The 17,492-nt window shown below is 50.0% G+C and overlaps 1 protein-coding gene across 1 annotated transcript in view; it reads right to left on the bottom strand.

Annotated features, from left to right (window-relative positions):
- EPHA8 (EPH receptor A8) overlaps positions 1-17,492 on the bottom strand; it is a 62,058-nt gene that overhangs the window by 20,500 nt on the left and 24,066 nt on the right. The window contains exon 2 of the mRNA XM_082276333.1: positions 13,785-14,448. Within this exon, the coding sequence (XP_082132459.1) occupies positions 13,785-14,430 (646 nt within the window). The 5' untranslated portion in view covers positions 14,431-14,448. The remainder of the gene's footprint in view (positions 1-13,784; positions 14,449-17,492) is intronic.

Raw genomic sequence — 17,492 nt, 5'->3', positions numbered from 1 at the left:
TCCCTTGATCGGCCTCCTTCGCTGTCCCTCCCTCGGCCTCCTTTGCTGTCCCTCGATCGGCCTCCTTCGCTTTCCCTCCCTCGGCCTCCTTTGCTGTCACTCGATCGGCCTCCTTTGTTTTCTCTCGCTTGGCCTCCTTCACTGTCCCTTGATCGGCTTCCTTCGCTGTCCCTCGCTCGGCCTCCTTCGCTGTCCATTGATCGGCCTCCTTCGCTGTCCCTAACTCGGCCTCCTTTGCTGTCCCTCGATCGGCCTCCTTCGCTTTCCCTCCCTCGGCCTCCTTTGCTGTCCCTCGATCGGCCTCCTTCGCTGTCCCTCCCTGGGCCTCCTTCGATGTCCCTCCCTCGGCCTCCTTCGATGTCCCTCGCTTGGCCTCCTTTGCTGTCCCTCGATCGGGGTATATATTTCCTGATAATTAATGTGACGGAATCCGGACACCGCGACTGGGTATCTCCGCCAAGAAGCTGCTTCCTAAGCTCTGGAACACGGGATCCGTGAATCTGGCTATAGTTACCCCAAGAACTCGACAGCACAAGTTTTGGAGTGAAACAATAATCAAACTGTTTATTCAAAACACATGCACACAGAGATATACAATCTGACAACCCCTCCCCCTCAGCCACACAAACATACACATCCCATAATAAGCTTACTCAAGGCAGACAGGAACAATAGAACAATGGAATGCAGGTATTCAACAACAACAAACCCCCCCCACTAGCAAGAGTCTGATTAGTGCAGAGCAGACCAGACTGGGGACTTATAGACACAGGGTGACTTACACATAGGAAGAACTGGGGAAACTGAATGAGGAGCCTCCCAACCTCCCTAAAGCAATTGGGGCTCCACAAGCCCCCCCAAACAAAGTGACTCCCATCACATATCTCCCCTTTCGGCAGGAGACTAACACAGAAGGAGACCCCAAACGGGTTGACTTCGAAGTTAGTCCATAGTTCCAGTCCCCCAATGTCTGTACCCACACAGTACCCCAAACTTATTGTCCGGAACAGATCGTTACTCACCCAGCCAACCTCTACCTCTCTCGTAGAACATAACCCCTGCTGGGGAGAAGCGTGGACTGGTCCTTCTCCCTGGAGTCCATTTAGCCGCAGGAGAGAAGACAGGGTGGCGGGGCTCACTGCATCATGCTTTCGGGGATCTGGGCCGACTACCCCACGTCCCTGGGGTATGCAGGTGGAGACAGTAGTCTCATATACTTTATCTCTATGAAAATCTGCCAGTGTTTGTAGAACAAGGCTGACCTCCTCCTGTCCCAATGCCTGACCTTTTTCTGGGGTTGTGTCAGTGGAAACCGAAGTCCCATCCACTACCACAGAGAATCCATCTTCGGTTAGTCGGGGGCAGAAGCCAGCAGCACTCTGCCTGGTTGCCAGCTCTTCTGCTGGATTGCTATCAGTGAATACCGCAGTCCCATCCACTGATATCAGCTCAAGCCAGACATGGGAGTAAGTCACTGTTGTGGAAATTTTGGTTGTGGACATTTCTTTAGTTAAATAGTCATAATGTCTCCCAGTGTCGGTTTTACCAATAATCGCCGTTTACAGTGATTGTCTCTTTAACTGTCATTACAGGAAAGACTTGTTAGTGAAAACCTTCCATTGGATGAGATGGCACAATACTAGTAGCAAAGAGAGTCCATCGCACGGATCTATGTCCACAATTCGGGGCCCCGTACTGCTGAGATATGTTTGTGATATGGAAATTCTTATCATTTTACCAAGATTAATAGATGGCATCTTTTAGTCACATTCGGATCCGTGTGACTGGGGGGGCTGCTCCTATTATCTTATGCAAAAAAAACCTCATCAACTGGAACAAATAGAATGGTCACTATCAAATCTGTATTATATTTGAATCACGTTTGATTAGATCCACTAACAGGTAATGTTTATGGATGAACACAGACAGGTCCATAAGATGGCAGCCATTTCTCCTCATCTCCGCACATGTCTGTGTTTCTACATAAGCACTGCCCATTGTATTTTTTGAATGTATACATGTTCTGTGATTGGTGGTCTTGAAGCCACTCCCTGTAACTCCCTTTTGTTAAATAAATCTACTGGTCTTGGAGGAGTGCAGACCCTCAGAGGAACCCTCCAGAGAGCATCAAATTGACTACAGCAAGCTTGTCTGTAAATTTACTTTGCTACAGAGCGCTTGGAAACCTTTATACAAAAGAGCGGTACTATTGTACTGTTCAGTACAGGATATTAATAGTGTTTGGTGTGTATTCATCTGCAGCGCACTGAGCGGGTTTCTATGCTCCAAGCCCTATTCATTTCCACGACAGTCACACATGTGCAAGTCACAAGCAAGTCTCAAGTCTTAACCTTCAAGTCCCAAGTTACTGTGGCAAAAAGCAAGCCAAGTCGAGTCCCTGCTAGAAGTCAAGTCAAGTCATTTATTTTGGTGAAGTCACAAATGAAGACAAAATTCTGATCTACCCCAATTTTCACCTTTAAATCAGATAAAAGTCAGTGGTCAGGGTCAGGGGTCAGGAAAGGTTTAGTTTTATTTTCAACATTAACAAAACTGCTTAGAGCTTTTTTCTTGGCATATTAAAGAAACACTTTGAATGCCCAAACAGCTCAAAATCCTTCGTCGGGTCATCAACACCACAGTAAAAACATGTTAAGTATTTCCATTGTTAAACAGCCAGTGTCCTAAGAATCAGAACACACCAAGGTGTTTTAAGTGACTGTGGTGTCAGAAACATAACAGGCGCATTCATTTTGCTTTAACACATCTTGAGAAAATGCAAAGTAAAGTCATTTCGAGTCACATGTCTCAAGTCATGAATACCAAGTCAAAGTCAAGTCGAGTCTTTAATTAATTTTAGTCAAGCAAGTCTCAAGTCCTCAAACTGGTGACTTAAGTCTGACTTAAGTCAAGTCATGTGACTCGAGTCCCCCACCTCTGGCTCAAGGTGCCGATTGCATTCTCACCCTGGAGCTCCTGCGGAGTTGATTGTTGTGGGCAGAGGCCAGTAGCGTTCTGCCCAGCTTCCAGCTGTTCTAGTGGGAAGTAAAGTGAAACATCGGTGACCTTACCCAAATGCTTCAGGGCCACCGATTGTTGTATGCAGGGGTCCACAGCGCCACGCTCTGAAGTGAGCTGTTCTGCAGGAGGCTCACCGGGTTGTTCCTGCTCAATAGAAAAGTCTATTAAATCCCCGGTCTCTGGTGGTGTCTGGGGATCGAGGTTCACCATCTCCTTTCTGTGGAATCCAGAAGATGTTACTGGTGCTGGGCAGAGGCTAGCAGAGCTCTGCCCTGTTATCAGCACTTCAGCTTTGGGAACAGCAATCTCCGGAGTTTCCACTGCCGACTCATAGACATGCTGCTGAACGTGTTCTAGCAGTATCCTGTATGCCCTTTCCAGATGCTGTTCTTTCCTTAGCAAGTGTTCTAGATCAGGTTCAAGCTCTGAGACCCCTGTGAGACGGAGCATAGCCTCTCTGTATTCTCGCAGGTTCTCAAGGGTAGGTTCCCCTTCATCCCCAAACACATCTGTAAGGCTCTCCCACAGCAATCCAGGGCCACCAAAGTCATTTCCCTCCGGAGAGCATTCTGATGTCTCTCCTAAATATTTCTGCTCTGCGTGCCATTGCAGAGCCCGATATTGATTGTCCAGCTCTATCTCCTGCTGGACCAGCCTGTCCAACTCCGATACCCATTGCTCCTGGGGCCGCTCTCCCAGGAATGCCATCCGCAACTTCCGTTGGTCACTGGCCCGTTCCCCTTGGGTTGGAAAGCACTTGCCCTGGTATATACCAGCAAGCTGGAGGGCTCCAAGCCAGAGCCCCACCCGAATCTGCTGCCTGAGCTCCAGGTATTGATCCACAGATACTGTCCTGGGGTATACTGAAAGGGCGATCCGCAGCACCCCCTCAAACTCTGATCCCAGGTCCATATCTCTGTTGGGTCGACCAAAGTCTGCTATCCCGATCTTGGATCCCGGTGGAGGTTTGGATGTCCCAGACTGCAGGAAGCATCCCACCGCTGCCACCAATGTGACGGAATCCGGACACCGCAACTGGGTATCTCCGCCAGTAACCTGCTTCCTAAGCTCTGGAACACGGGATTCGTGAATCTGGCTATAGTTACCCCAAGAACTCGACAGTACAAGTTTTGGAGTCATCCAGAATCAAACTGTTTATTCAAAACACATGCACACAGAGATATACAATCTGACAACCCCTCCCCCTCAGCTTACTCAAGGCAGACAGGAACAATAGAACAATGGAATGCAGGTATTCAACAACAACAAACCCCCACCCCACTACCAAGAGTCTGATTAGTGCAGAGCAGACTTGACTGGGGTTCTTGGTCACCCTGTGCCCCTTATAAGAGTCTACCAACCTCCCTACAACAATCTGGGCTCCACAAACCCCCCAACCAAAGTGACTCACGTCACATACTGCTCACTGCCCCCCCCCACTGTATACTGCTTACTATACCCCCCATATACTGCTCACTGCCCCCCCCCACTGTATACTGCTTACTATACCCCCCCATATACTGCTCACTGCCCCCCCCCACTGTATACTGCTTACTATACCCCCCCATATACTGCTCACTGCCCCCCAACCAAAGTGACTCACGTCACAATTAGGAGTCTAATGAATGGGATGAAGATAAGAGCGCGGCTCGGTAACCTTGAAGAGGATGTGTCGGAGGAGCGCGGCGGAGAGCGACGGCGTCTCGGTAAACATCATTTCCATGTTTGAAGAAGAGGACACCTTCCACTAAGTGCCCATTATGGGGCCCAACAAACAAGCAGAACAAACACATCGCCCTCTAAAGGGGCCTCTCGGGGGCCGCAAATCAGATTACCTGGCGGCAAGGCGAAGACGCGCCGCCATCACCGTCAGCGGCCATTATCAGCGTTTGCACAGCTGGAAGATCAGCGCGGCCGTTTTATGTGTCTGGAAAGTTTTCTTTCCCGTCTAATCAACGGAAAAAATAGAAGCACCGCGGGGGAGGGGGAGGGGGGAGCAGGAAAATGAGAAATGATTGTCACTCGTCTCTTCATTACCATCCCACACCGACCAATCAGAACCCTCCCGCCAATACACGGACAGAAAAGGGGGGAAGAAGGAGCTCCCCCTCCTGTGCCATGTTGATGAAGACAAGGGCCTCCTCCCCACAACCCTGGCCTGGCGGTTTTGGGGGTCCACCTCAATCACCATAAATGACAGCCACTGACCCATCCAGGAGCAAAAACTCCACCCCCCTCTGAGACCCGACCAATCCTCTCACTTTACCTGTGCCAGATGACATCTCCAGTCCCTCCCCTCCCATCCCCCGAGGAGCAGGTCACTCATACATCTGTAACCCTCAATGTCCAAGATAGTAATACACCCCGGGGGTACGTAAAGGGTATTATACTAGAGGGGGAGGGTACCCCGGGGGTATGTAGAAGGTATTATACTAGAGGAGGAGGGTACACCGGGGGTATTATACTAGAGGAGGAGGGTACCCGGGGGTATGTAGAGGGTATTATACTAGAGGAGGAGGGTACCCCAGGGATACGTGGAAGGTATTATACTAGAGGGGGAGGGCACCCCAGGGGTATGTAGGGGGTATTATACTAGAGGGGGAGGGTACCCCAGGGGTATGTAGAAGGTATTATACTAGAGGGGGAGGGTACCCCCGGGGTATGTAGAAGGGATTATACTAGAGGGGGAGGGTACCCCGGGGGTATGTAGAAGGTATTATACTAGAGGAGGAGGGTACACCGGGGGTATTATACTAGAGGAGGAGGGTACCCGGGGGTATGTAGAGGGTATTATACTAGAGGGGGAGGGCACCCCAGGGGTATGTAGAAGGTATTATACTAGAGGAGGAGGGTACCCCGGGGGTATGTAGAAGGTATTATACTAGAGGGGGAGGGTACCCCGGGGGTATGTAGAAGGTATTATACTAGAGGGGGAGGGTACCCCGGGGGTATGTAGAAGGTATTATACTAGAGGGGGAGGGTACCCCGGGGGTGTGTAGAAGGTATTATACTAGAGGGGGAGGGTACCCCGGGGGTATGTAGAAGGTATTATACAAGAGGGGGAGGGTACCCCAGGGGTATGTAGAAGGTATTATACTAGAGGGGGAGGGTACCCCGGGGGTATGTAGAAGGTATTATACTAGAGGGGGAGGGTACCCCGGGGGTATGTAGAAGGTATTATACTAGAGGGGGAGGGTACCCCGGGGGTATGTAGAAGGTATTATACTAGAGGGGGAGGGCACCCCGGGGGTATGTAGAAGGTATTATACTAGAGGGGGAGGGCACCCCAGGGGTATGTAGAAGGTATTATACTAGAGGGGGAGGGTACCCCAGGGGTATGTAGAAGGTATTATATTAGAGGAGGAGGGTACCCCAGGGGTATGTAGAAGGTATTATATTAGAGGAGGAGGGTACCCCGGGGGTATGTAGAAGGTATTATGCAAGAGGGGGAGGATACCCCGGGGGTATGTAGAAGGTATTATATTAGAGGGGGAGGGTACCCCGGGGGTATGTAGAAGGTATTATATTAGAGGAGGAGGGTACCCCGGGGGTATGTAGAAGGCATTATACTAGAGGGGGAGGGTACCCCGGGGGTATGTAGAAGGTATTATACTAGAGGGGGAGGGTACACCGGGGGTATGTAGAAGGTATTATACTAGAGGGGGAGGGTACCCCGGGGGTATGTAGAAGGTATTATACTAGAGGAGGAGGGTACCCCGGGGGTATGTAGAAGGTATTATACAAGAGGGGGAGGGTACCCCGGGGGTATGTAGAAGGCATTATACTAGAGGGGGAGGGTACCCCGGGGGTATGAAGAAGGTATTATACTAGAGGGGGAGGGTACCCCGGGGGTATGTAGAAGGTATTATACTAGAGGGGGAGGGTACCCCGGGGGTATGTAGAAGGTATTATACTAGAGGAGGAGGGTACCCCGGGGGTATGTAGAAGGTATTATACTAGAGGAGGAGGGTACCCCGGGGGCATGTAGAAGGTATTATACTAGAGGGGGAGGGTACCCCGGGGGTATGTAGAAGGTATTATACTAGAGGAGGAGGGTACCCCAGGGGTATGTAGAAGGTATTATATTAGAGGAGGAGGGTACCCCGGGGGTATGTAGAAGGTATTATGCAAGAGGGGGAGGATACCCCGGGGGTATGTAGAAGGTATTATATTAGAGGGGGAGGGTACCCCGGGGGTATGTAGAAGGTATTATATTAGAGGAGGAGGGTACCCCGGGGGTATGTAGAAGGCATTATACTAGAGGGGGAGGGTACCCCGGGGGTATGTAGAAGGTATTATACTAGAGGGGGAGGGTACACCGGGGGTATGTAGAAGGTATTATACTAGAGGGGGAGGGTACCCCGGGGGTATGTAGAAGGTATTATACTAGAGGAGGAGGGTACCCCGGGGGTATGTAGAAGGTATTATACAAGAGGGGGAGGGTACCCCGGGGGTATGTAGAAGGTATTATACTAGAGGGGGAGGGTACCCCGGGGGTATGTAGAAGGCATTATACTAGAGGGGGAGGGTACCCCGGGGGTATGTAGAAGGTATTATACTAGAGGGGGAGGGTACCCCGGGGGTATGTAGAAGGTATTATACTAGAGGGGGAGGGTACCCCGGGGGTATGTAGAAGGTATTATACTAGAGGAGGAGGGTACCCCGGGGGTATGTAGAAGGTATTATACTAGAGGAGGAGGGTACCCCGGGGGCATGTAGAAGGTATTATACTAGAGGGGGAGGGTACCCCGGGGGTATGTAGAAGGTATTATACTAGAGGAGGAGGGTACCCCAGGGGTATGTAGAAGGTATTATATTAGAGGAGGAGGGTACCCCGGGGGTATGTAGAAGGTATTATGCAAGAGGGGGAGGGTACCCCGGGGTATGTAGAAGGTATTATACTAGAGGGGGAGGGTACCCCGGGGGTATGTAGAAGGTATTATACTAGAGGGGGAGGGTACCCCGGGGGTATGTAGAAGGTATTATACTAGAGGGGGAGGGTACCCCGGGGGTATGTAGAAGGTATTATATTAGAGGAGGAGGGTACCCCGGGGGTATGTAGAAGGTATTATACTAGAGGAGGAGGGTACCCCGGGGGTATGTAGAAGGTATTATATTAGAGGAGGAGGGTACCCCGGGGGTATGTAGAAGGTATTATACAAGAGGGGGAGGGTACCCCGGGGGTATGTAGAAGGTATTATACTAGAGGGGGAGGGTACCCCGGGGGTATGTAGAAGGTATTATATTAGAGGAGGAGGGTACCCCGGGGGTATGTAGAAGGTATTATACTAGAGGAGGAGGGTACCCCGGGGGTATGTAGAAGGTATTATATTAGAGGAGGAGGGTACCCCGGGGGTATGTAGAAGGCATTATACTAGAGGGGGAGGGCACCCCGGGGGTATGTAGAAGGCATTATACTAGAGGGGGAGGGTACCCCGGGGGTATGTAGAAGGTATTATACTAGAGGGGGAGGGTACCCCGGGGGTATGTAGAAGGTATTATACTAGAGGGGGAGGGTACCCCGGGGGTATGTAGAAGGTATTATACTAGAGGGGGAGGGTACCCCGGGGGTATGTAGCGGGTATAATACTAGAGGTTATGGACGTTGTATGGTCCTTGTATGGGGATTGTATGGAGGTTGTATGGTCCTTGTATGGAGATTGTATAGAGATTGTATGGTTCTTGTATGGACATTGTGTGGAGATTGTATGGACGTTGTATGGTCCTTGTACGGAGATTGTATGGAGATTGTATGGTCCTTGTATAGAGATTGTATGGTCCTTGTATGGACGTTGTATGGTCCTTGTATGGAGATTGTATAGAGATTGTATGGTCCTTGTATAGAGATTGTATGGTCCTTGTATAGAGATTGTATGGTCCTTGTATGGTCCTTGTATAGAGATTGTATGGTCCTTGTATGGTCCTTGTATAGAGATTGTATGGACATTGTATGGTCCTTGTATAGAGATTGTATGGACATTGTATGGTCCTTGTATAGAGATTGTATGGTCTTTGTATAGAGATTGTATAGAGATTGTATAGAGATTGTATGGCGATTGTATGGTCCTTGTATAGAGATTGTATGGTCCTTGTATGGAGATTGTATGGTTCTTGTATGGAGATTGTATGATCCTTGTATGGAGATTGTATGGTCCTTGTATGGAGATCGTATGGTCTTTGTATGGTTCTTGTATGGTCCTTGTATAGAGATTGTATGGTCCTTGTATGGTCCTTGTATAGAGATTGTATGGTCTTTGTATAGAGATTGTATGGACATTCTATGGTTCTTGTATAGAGATTGTATGGTTCTTGTATGGAGATTGTATGGTCCTTGTATAGAGATTGTATGGTCCTTGGTCCTTGTATGGTCCTTGTATGGTCCTTGTATGGAGATTGTATGGAGCTTGTATAGAGATTGTATGGAGGTTGTATGGTCCTTGTATGGTTCTTGTATAGAGATTGTATGGTTCTTGTATGGAGATTGTATGGTCCTTGTATGGAGATTGTATGGTCCTTGTATGGAGATTGTATGGTCCTTGTATGGAGATGGTATGGACATTGTATGGTCCTTGTATGGCGATTGTATGGTCCTTGTATGGAGATTGTATGGTCTTTGTATAGAGATTGTATGGAGATTGTATGGTGCTTGTATAGAGATTGTATGGTTCTTGTATGGAGATTGTATGGTCCTTGTATAGAGATTGTATGGTCCTTGGTCCTTGTATGGTCCTTGTATGGTCCTTGTATGGAGATTGTATGGAGCTTGTATAGAGATTGTATGGAGGTTGTATGGTCCTTGTATGGTTCTTGTATAGAGATTGTATGGTTCTTGTATAGAGATTGTATGGTCCTTGTATGGAGATTGTATGGTCCTTGTATGGAGATTGTATGGTCCTTGTATGGAGATGGTATGGACATTGTATGGTCCTTGTATGGCGATTGTATGGTCCTTGTATGGAGATTGTATGGTCTTTGTATAGAGATTGTATGGAGATTGTATGGTGCTTGTATAGAGATTGTATGGTTCTTGTATGGAGATTGTATGGTCCTTGTATGGAGATTGTATGGTCCTTGTATGGAGATTGTATGGTCCTTGTATGGAGATGGTATGGGCATTGTATGGTCCTTGTATGGAGATTGTATGTTCCTTGTATAGAGATTGTATGGTTCTTGTATGGAGATTGTATGGTCCTTGTATGGAGATTGTATGGTCCTTGTATGGAGATTGTATGGTCCTTGTATGGAGATGGTATGGGCATTGTATGGTCCTTGTATGGAGATTGTATGTTCCTTGTATAGAGATTGTATGGTCCTTGTATAGAGATTGTATGGTCCTTGTATGGAGATTGTATGGTCCTTGTATGGAGATTGTATGGTCCTTGTATAGAGATTGTATGGACATTCTATGGTCCTTGTATGGACATTCTATGGTCCTTGTATAGAGATTGTATGGTCTTTGTATAGAGATTGTATGGTTCTTGTATGGAGATTGTATAGAGATTGTATGGTCCTTGTATAGAGATTGTATGGTCCTTGTATGGAGATTTTATGGTCCTTGTATAGAGATTGTATGGTCCTTGTATGGAGATTGATTGGTCCTTGTATGGAGATTGTATGGTCCTTGTATAGAGATTGTATGGACATTCTATGGTCCTTGTATGGACATTCTATGGTCCTTGTATAGAGATTGTATGGTCTTTGTATAGAGATTGTATGGTTCTTGTATGGAGATTGTATAGAGATTGTATGGTCCTTGTATAGAGATTGTATGGTCCTTGTATGGAGATTGTATGGTCCTTGTATAGAGATTGTATGGTCCTTGTATGGAGATTGTATGGTCCTTGTATAGAGATTGTATGGTCCTTGTATGGAGATTGCATGGTCCTTGTATGGAGATTGTATGGTCCTTGTATGGAGATTGTATGGTCCTTGTATATAGATTGTATGGTCCTTGTATAGAGATTGTATGGTCCTTGTATGGAGATTGTATGGTCCTTGTATGGAGATTGTATGGTCCTTGTATGGACATTCTATGGTCCTTGTATAGAGATTGTATGGTCTTTGTATAGAGATTGTATGGACATTGTATGGTCCTTGTATGGAGATTGTATGGTCCTTGTATGGAGATTGTATGGTCCTTGTATAGAGATTGTATGGTCCTTGTATGGAGATTGTATGGTCCTTGTATGGAGATTGTATGGTCCTTGTATGGACATTCTATGGTCCTTGTATAGAGATTGTATGGTCCTTGTATAGAGATTGTATGGACATTGTATGGTCCTTGTATGGAGATTGTATGGTCCTTGTATGGAGATTGTATGGTCCTTGTATAGAGATTGTATGGTCCTTGTATGGAGATTGTATGGTCCTTGTATGGAGATTGTATGGTCCTTGTATAGAGATTGTATGGTCCTTGTATGGACATTCTATGGTCCTTGTATAGAGATTGTATGGTCTTTGTATAGAGATTGTATGGTCCTTGTATGGAGATTGTATGGTCCTTGTATCAGAGGCCTAACTAGATCCTTCAGGGCCCCGATGCAAGAAACCATGAAGGGCCCCCCAGACCCCTGGCCAGGGCCCTTCCCTTCAAGCCCGGGGCTCTTCCCACTAATCCTGGGGCTCTTTACACTCGTTGCATGGCCTTTTATTATGGTCCCGCAGCAGGATCCTTTCACAAGTTCTGCAGTGGGCCGCCTTCCTGCAATCTTGGGGCCTCCCCACAGTGGTGAAATGCCAGGGCCCGGTCGCAAGTGTGACCTTTGAGATCCTGGAAGTTCACCCACTGGTTTGCTACCGGGCCCCCTGGAGCATGGGGCCCGGTAGCAATTGCAACCCCTGCAACCCCTGTAGTTACGCCCCTGCCTTGTATAGAGATTGTATGGACATTGTATGGTCCTTGTATGGAGATTGTATGGTCCTTGTATAGAGATTGTATGGTCCTTGTATGGAGATTGTATGGTCCTTGTATAGAGATTGTATGGTCCTTGTATGGAGATTGTATGGTCCTTGTATAGAGATTGTATGGTCCTTGTATGGAGATTGTATGGTCCTTGTATGGAGATTGTATGGTCCTTGTATAGAGATTGTATGGTCCTTGTATGGAGATTGTATGGTCCTTGTATGGTGATTGTATGGTCCTTGTATAGAGATTGTATGGTCCTTGTATAGAGATTGTATGGTCCTTGTATGGAGATTGTATGGTCCTTGTATGGAGATTGTATGGTCCTTGTATGGAGATTGTATGGTCCTTGTATGGAGATTGTATGGTCCTTGTATGGAGATTGTATGGTCCTTGTATGGAGATTGTATGGTCCTTGTATGGAGATTGTATGGTGCTTGTATAGAGATTGTATGGTGCTTGTATGGAGATTGTATGGTCCTTGTATGGAGATTGTATGGTCCTTGTATGGAGATTGTATGGTCCTTGTATAGAGATTGTATGGAGATTGTATGGTGCTTGTATAGAGATTGTATGGTCCTTGTATGGAGATTGTATGGTCCTTGTATGGAGATTGTATGGTCCTTGTATGGAGATTGTATGGTCCTTGTATGGAGATTGTATGGTCCTTGTATGGCGATTGTATGGTCCTTGTATGGAGATTGTATGGTCTTTGTATAGAGATTGTATGGAGATTGTATGGTGCTTGTATAGAGATTGTATGGTTCTTGTATGGAGATTGTATGGTCCTTGTATGGAGATTGTATGGTTCTTGTATGGTGATTGTATGGTTCTTGTATGGAGATTGTATGGTCCTTGTATAGAGATTGTATGGTCCTTGTATAGAGATTGTATGGTCCTTGTATGGAGATTGTATGGTCCTTGTATAGAGATTGTATGGTCCTTGTATGGAGATTGTATGGTCCTTGTATAGAGATTGTATGGAGATTGTATGGTGCTTGTATAGAGATTGTATGGTTCTTGTATGGAGATTGTATGGAGATTGTATGGTCCTTGTATGGAGATTGTATGGTCCTTGTATAGAGATTGTATGGAGATTGTATGGTGCTTGTATAGAGATTGTATGGTCCTTGTATGGAGATTGTATGGTCCTTGTATGGAGATTGTATGGTCCTTGTATGGAGATTGTATGGTCCTTGTATGGACATTCTATGGTCCTTGTATAGAGATTGTATGGACATTGTATGGTGCTTGTATAGAGATTGTATGGTCCTTGTATGGACATTCTATGGTCCTTGTATAGAGATTGTATGGAGATTGTATGGTCCTTGTATGGAGATTGTATGGTCCTTGTATAGAGATTGTATGGTCCTTGTATGGAGATTGTATGGTCCTTGTATGGAGATTGTATGGTCCTTGTATGGAGATTGTATGGTCCTTGTATGGACATTCTATGGTCCTTGTATAGAGATTGTATGGACATTGTATGGTGCTTGTATAGAGATTGTATGGTCCTTGTATGGACATTCTATGGTCCTTGTATAGAGATTGTATGGAGATTGTATGGTCCTTGTATGGAGATTGTATGGTCCTTGTATAGAGATTGTATGGTCCTTGTATGGAGATTGTATGGTCCTTGTATGGAGATTGTATGGTCCTTGTATGGAGATTGTATGGTCCTTGTATAGAGATTGTATGGTCCTTGTATGGAGATTGTATGGTCCTTGTATGGAGATTGTATGGTCCTTGTATGGAGATTGTATGGTCCTTGTATAGAGATTGTATGGAGCAGAATGTGAGTAGAGGGACCCCCTGATGGCGTAGATGGGACTTAGTGTGAACTGTGAGGACATTGTCTTACCTACACAGGAATCGCTGCGTTCCTCGAAGCCTGCGCTACACACGCACTTCCCGATGGGGACCAGCCACTCGCCCTCAGCACTACAGTACATCTTTGGGGTGTCTCTCTCCTCGGAATGTCCCACACATTCTCCACGCACCTCCACCAGGGAAGAGGAATCGGCGCCGGTCACGGCCTCGGAGAAGGCGGCGAGGTTCCTGACCATGGAGGGGCATTTCTTATAATAGACCCGCACCGAGACGATGGCGATACACGCCCCGATGTCCTGAAATGCCAAATAAAAGCCCCGCCTGCTCAGAGGCCCCACGCCGCGCACTTCTGTGTTGAGCTTCAGCCTCCGAACCCCGAGATCCACGCTGGTGAAGCTCTCGTCGGCGGCGATGGTGTCGATCTTCATGAATTGGCTCTCCCGGGTGCTGCTGCCCAGGTCGCGGTCGCTCTCCATGTAGTAGAGGTTGAAGGTTTCCTTACAGGTGCCCAGCACCCCCGGCATGCTGTTACAATCTCGCAGGGTGAATTTGATCTCGGCGTAAACTCGGCGGGCGCCGTCTCTCTGCACCCAGTTGGTTCGCAGCCAATTGTTCTGGTTGGGGGTCATGACGTTACAGACTTGGTAGGTGTGTATGGGGGTGAAGAACTCGTCCATCTCATTGATGGAATCCCACTACAAAGAGGTACAAAAAGAGGTTCATCCATAAAAATATACAGCAATGCCCCCGCCCCCCATTATAACACAATGCCCCCCGCCCCCCAACATAACACAATGCCCCCCCCAACATAACACAATGCCCCCCCGCCCCTCAACATAACACAATGCCCCCCGCCCCCCAACATAAAGTGCCCGCCCCCCAACATAACACAATGCCCCCCGCCCCCCAACATAACACAGTGCCCCCCAACATAACACAGTGCCTCCCCCACCCCCCAACATAACACAATGCCCCCCGCCCCCCAACATAACACAATGTCCCCCCCGCCCCTCAACATAACACAATGCCCCCGGCCCCCCAACATAACACAGTGCCCCCCCGCCCCCCAACATAACACAATGTCCCCCCCGCCCCCCAACATAAAGTGCCCGCCCCCCAACATAACACAATGCCCCCCGCCCCCCAACATAACACAGTGCCCCCCAACATAACACAGTGCCTCCCCCACCCCCCAACATAACACAATGCCCCCCGCCCCCCAACATAACACAATGTCCCCCCCGCCCCCCAACATAACACAATGTCCCCATCACCCCAACATAACACAATGTCCCCCCCGCCCCCCAACATAACAAAGTGCCCCCCCCGCCCCCCGACATAACACAATGCCCCCCGCCCCTCAACATAACACAATACCCCCCCGCCCCTCAACATAACACAATGTCCCCCGCCCCCCAACATAACACAGTGCCCCCCAACATAACACAATGTCCCCCCCGCCCCCAACATAACAAAGTGCCCCCCCCGCCCCCCAACATAACACAATGCCCCCCGCCCCCCAACATAACACAGTGCCCCCCCGCCTCCCAACATAACACAATGTCCCCCCTGCCCCCCAACATACCACAATGCCCCCAACATAACACAATGCCCCCCGCCCCCCAACATAACACAGTGCCCCCCGCCCCCCAACATAACACAATGCCCCCGGCCCCCCAACATAACACAATGCCCCCCCCGCCCCCCAACATAACACAGTGCCTCCCGCCCCCCAACATAACACAGTGCCCCCCGCCCCCCAACATAACACAATGCCCCCCCAACATAACACAGTGCCCCCATCACCCCAACATAACACAATGCCCCCCTCCCCCCAACATAACATAATGTCCCCCCGCCCCCCAACATAACAGTGCCCCCCCGCCCCCAACATAACACAATGTCCCCGCCCCCAATATAACACAATGCCCCCCTCGCCCCCCAACATAACACAGTGCCCCCCAACATAACACAATGCCCCCCTCCCCCCAACATAACATAATGTCCCCCCGCCCCCCAACATATCACAATGTCCCCCCGCCCCCCAACATAACACAATGTCCCCCCGCCCCCCAACATAACACAATGTCCCCCCGCCCCCCAACACAATGTCCCCCCGCCCCCCAACATAACACAGTGTCCCCATCACCCCAATACAGCACAACGTCCCCATCACCCCAAAATAATACAGTGTCCCCATCACTCCAATATATAACACAGTGTCCCCATCACCCCAAGTCATATGAACACTGCCTTTTACCAGAGACTAGAGATGTGCTTCTACCTGGAAGTCACATGGACACTGCCTGTTATCAGAGACTAGAGATGTGCTTCTACCTGGAGATGGTGTGTGGGGAGGTTGTGGGAATGATGGGAAGTGAGTGAAGCATGCCGGAGAATGAGAATGTCCTGGGGGGGGGGGGGGGGCAGAGCTGGCAGTACAATGTGTGGGCTACCATGCATGACGGCATTTCATTATTCCCTTTGATTGAAGTCTCGCCTTCTCCGGAACTTTCTATTCTTCCACTTTCACATTCTAGAATTTCGTCTCACCACAATTTGAATAAAATAATTTCCGCCGGCGGAATTAAGAATGCCGGAGAATCTTTCCCGCTACCTGACCGGGTCCTGCTCTGCCACCTGACCGGGTCCTGCTCCGCCACCTGACCGGGTCCTGCTCCGCCACCTGACCGGGTCCTGCTCCGCCACCTGACCGGGTCCTGCTCCGCCACCTGACCGGGTCCTGCCCCGCCACCTGACCGGGTCCTGCTCTGCTACCTGACCGGGTCCTGCCCCACCACCTGACCGGGTCCTGCTCTGCTACCTGACCGGGTCCTGCCCCACCACCTGACCGGGTCCTGCTCCGCCACCTGACCGGGTCCTGCTCCGCCACCTGACCGGGTCCTGCTCTGCCACCTGACCGGGTCCTGCTCCGCCACCTGACCGGGTCCTGCTCCGCCACCTGACCGGGTCCTGCTCCGCCACCTGACCGGGTCCTGCCCCGCCACCTGACCGGGTCCTGCTCTGCTACCTGACCGGGTCCTGCCCCACCACCTGACCGGGTCCTGCTCTGCTACCTGACCGGGTCCTGCCCCACCACCTGACCGGGTCCTGCTCTGCTACCTGACCGGGTCCTGCCCCACCACCTGACCGGGTCCTGCTCCGCCACCTGACCGGGTCCTGCTCCGCCACCTGACCGGGTCCTGCTCTGCCACCTGACCGGGTCCTGCTCTGCCACCTGACCGGGTCCTGCTCTGCCACCTGACCGGGTCCTGCTCTGCCACCTGACCGGGTCCTGCTCCGCCACCTGACCGGGTCCTGCTCTGCTACCTGACCGGGTCCTGCCCCACCACCTGACCGGGTCCTGCTCTGCCACCTGACCGGGTCCTGCTCCGCCACCTGACCTAGTCCTGCTCCGCCACCTGACCGGGTCCTGCTCCGCCACCTGACTGGGTCCTGCTCTGCTACCTGACCGGGTCCTGCTCCGCCACCTGACCGGGTCCTGCCCGGCCACCTGACCGGGTCCTGCTCTGCTACCTGACCGGGTCCTGCCCCACCACCTGACCGGGTCCTGCTCTGCCACCTGACCGGGTCCTGCTCTGCCACCTGACCGGGTCCTGCTCTGCTACCTGACCGGGTCCTGCTCCGCCACCTGACCGGGTCCTGCCCCGCCACCTGACCGGGTCCTGCTCTGCTACCTGACCGGGTCCTGCCCCACCACCTGACCGGGTCCTGCTCT

Source organism: Pelophylax lessonae (genome assembly GCF_965119305.1).
Source record: "Pelophylax lessonae genome assembly, contig: HAP1_SCAFFOLD_514, whole genome shotgun sequence".
In the NCBI taxonomy this organism is placed as follows: Eukaryota; Metazoa; Chordata; class Amphibia; order Anura; family Ranidae; genus Pelophylax; species Pelophylax lessonae.
Note: the sequence above shows the minus strand (reverse complement) of the source record. Positions and strands in the feature narration are given on the sequence as shown.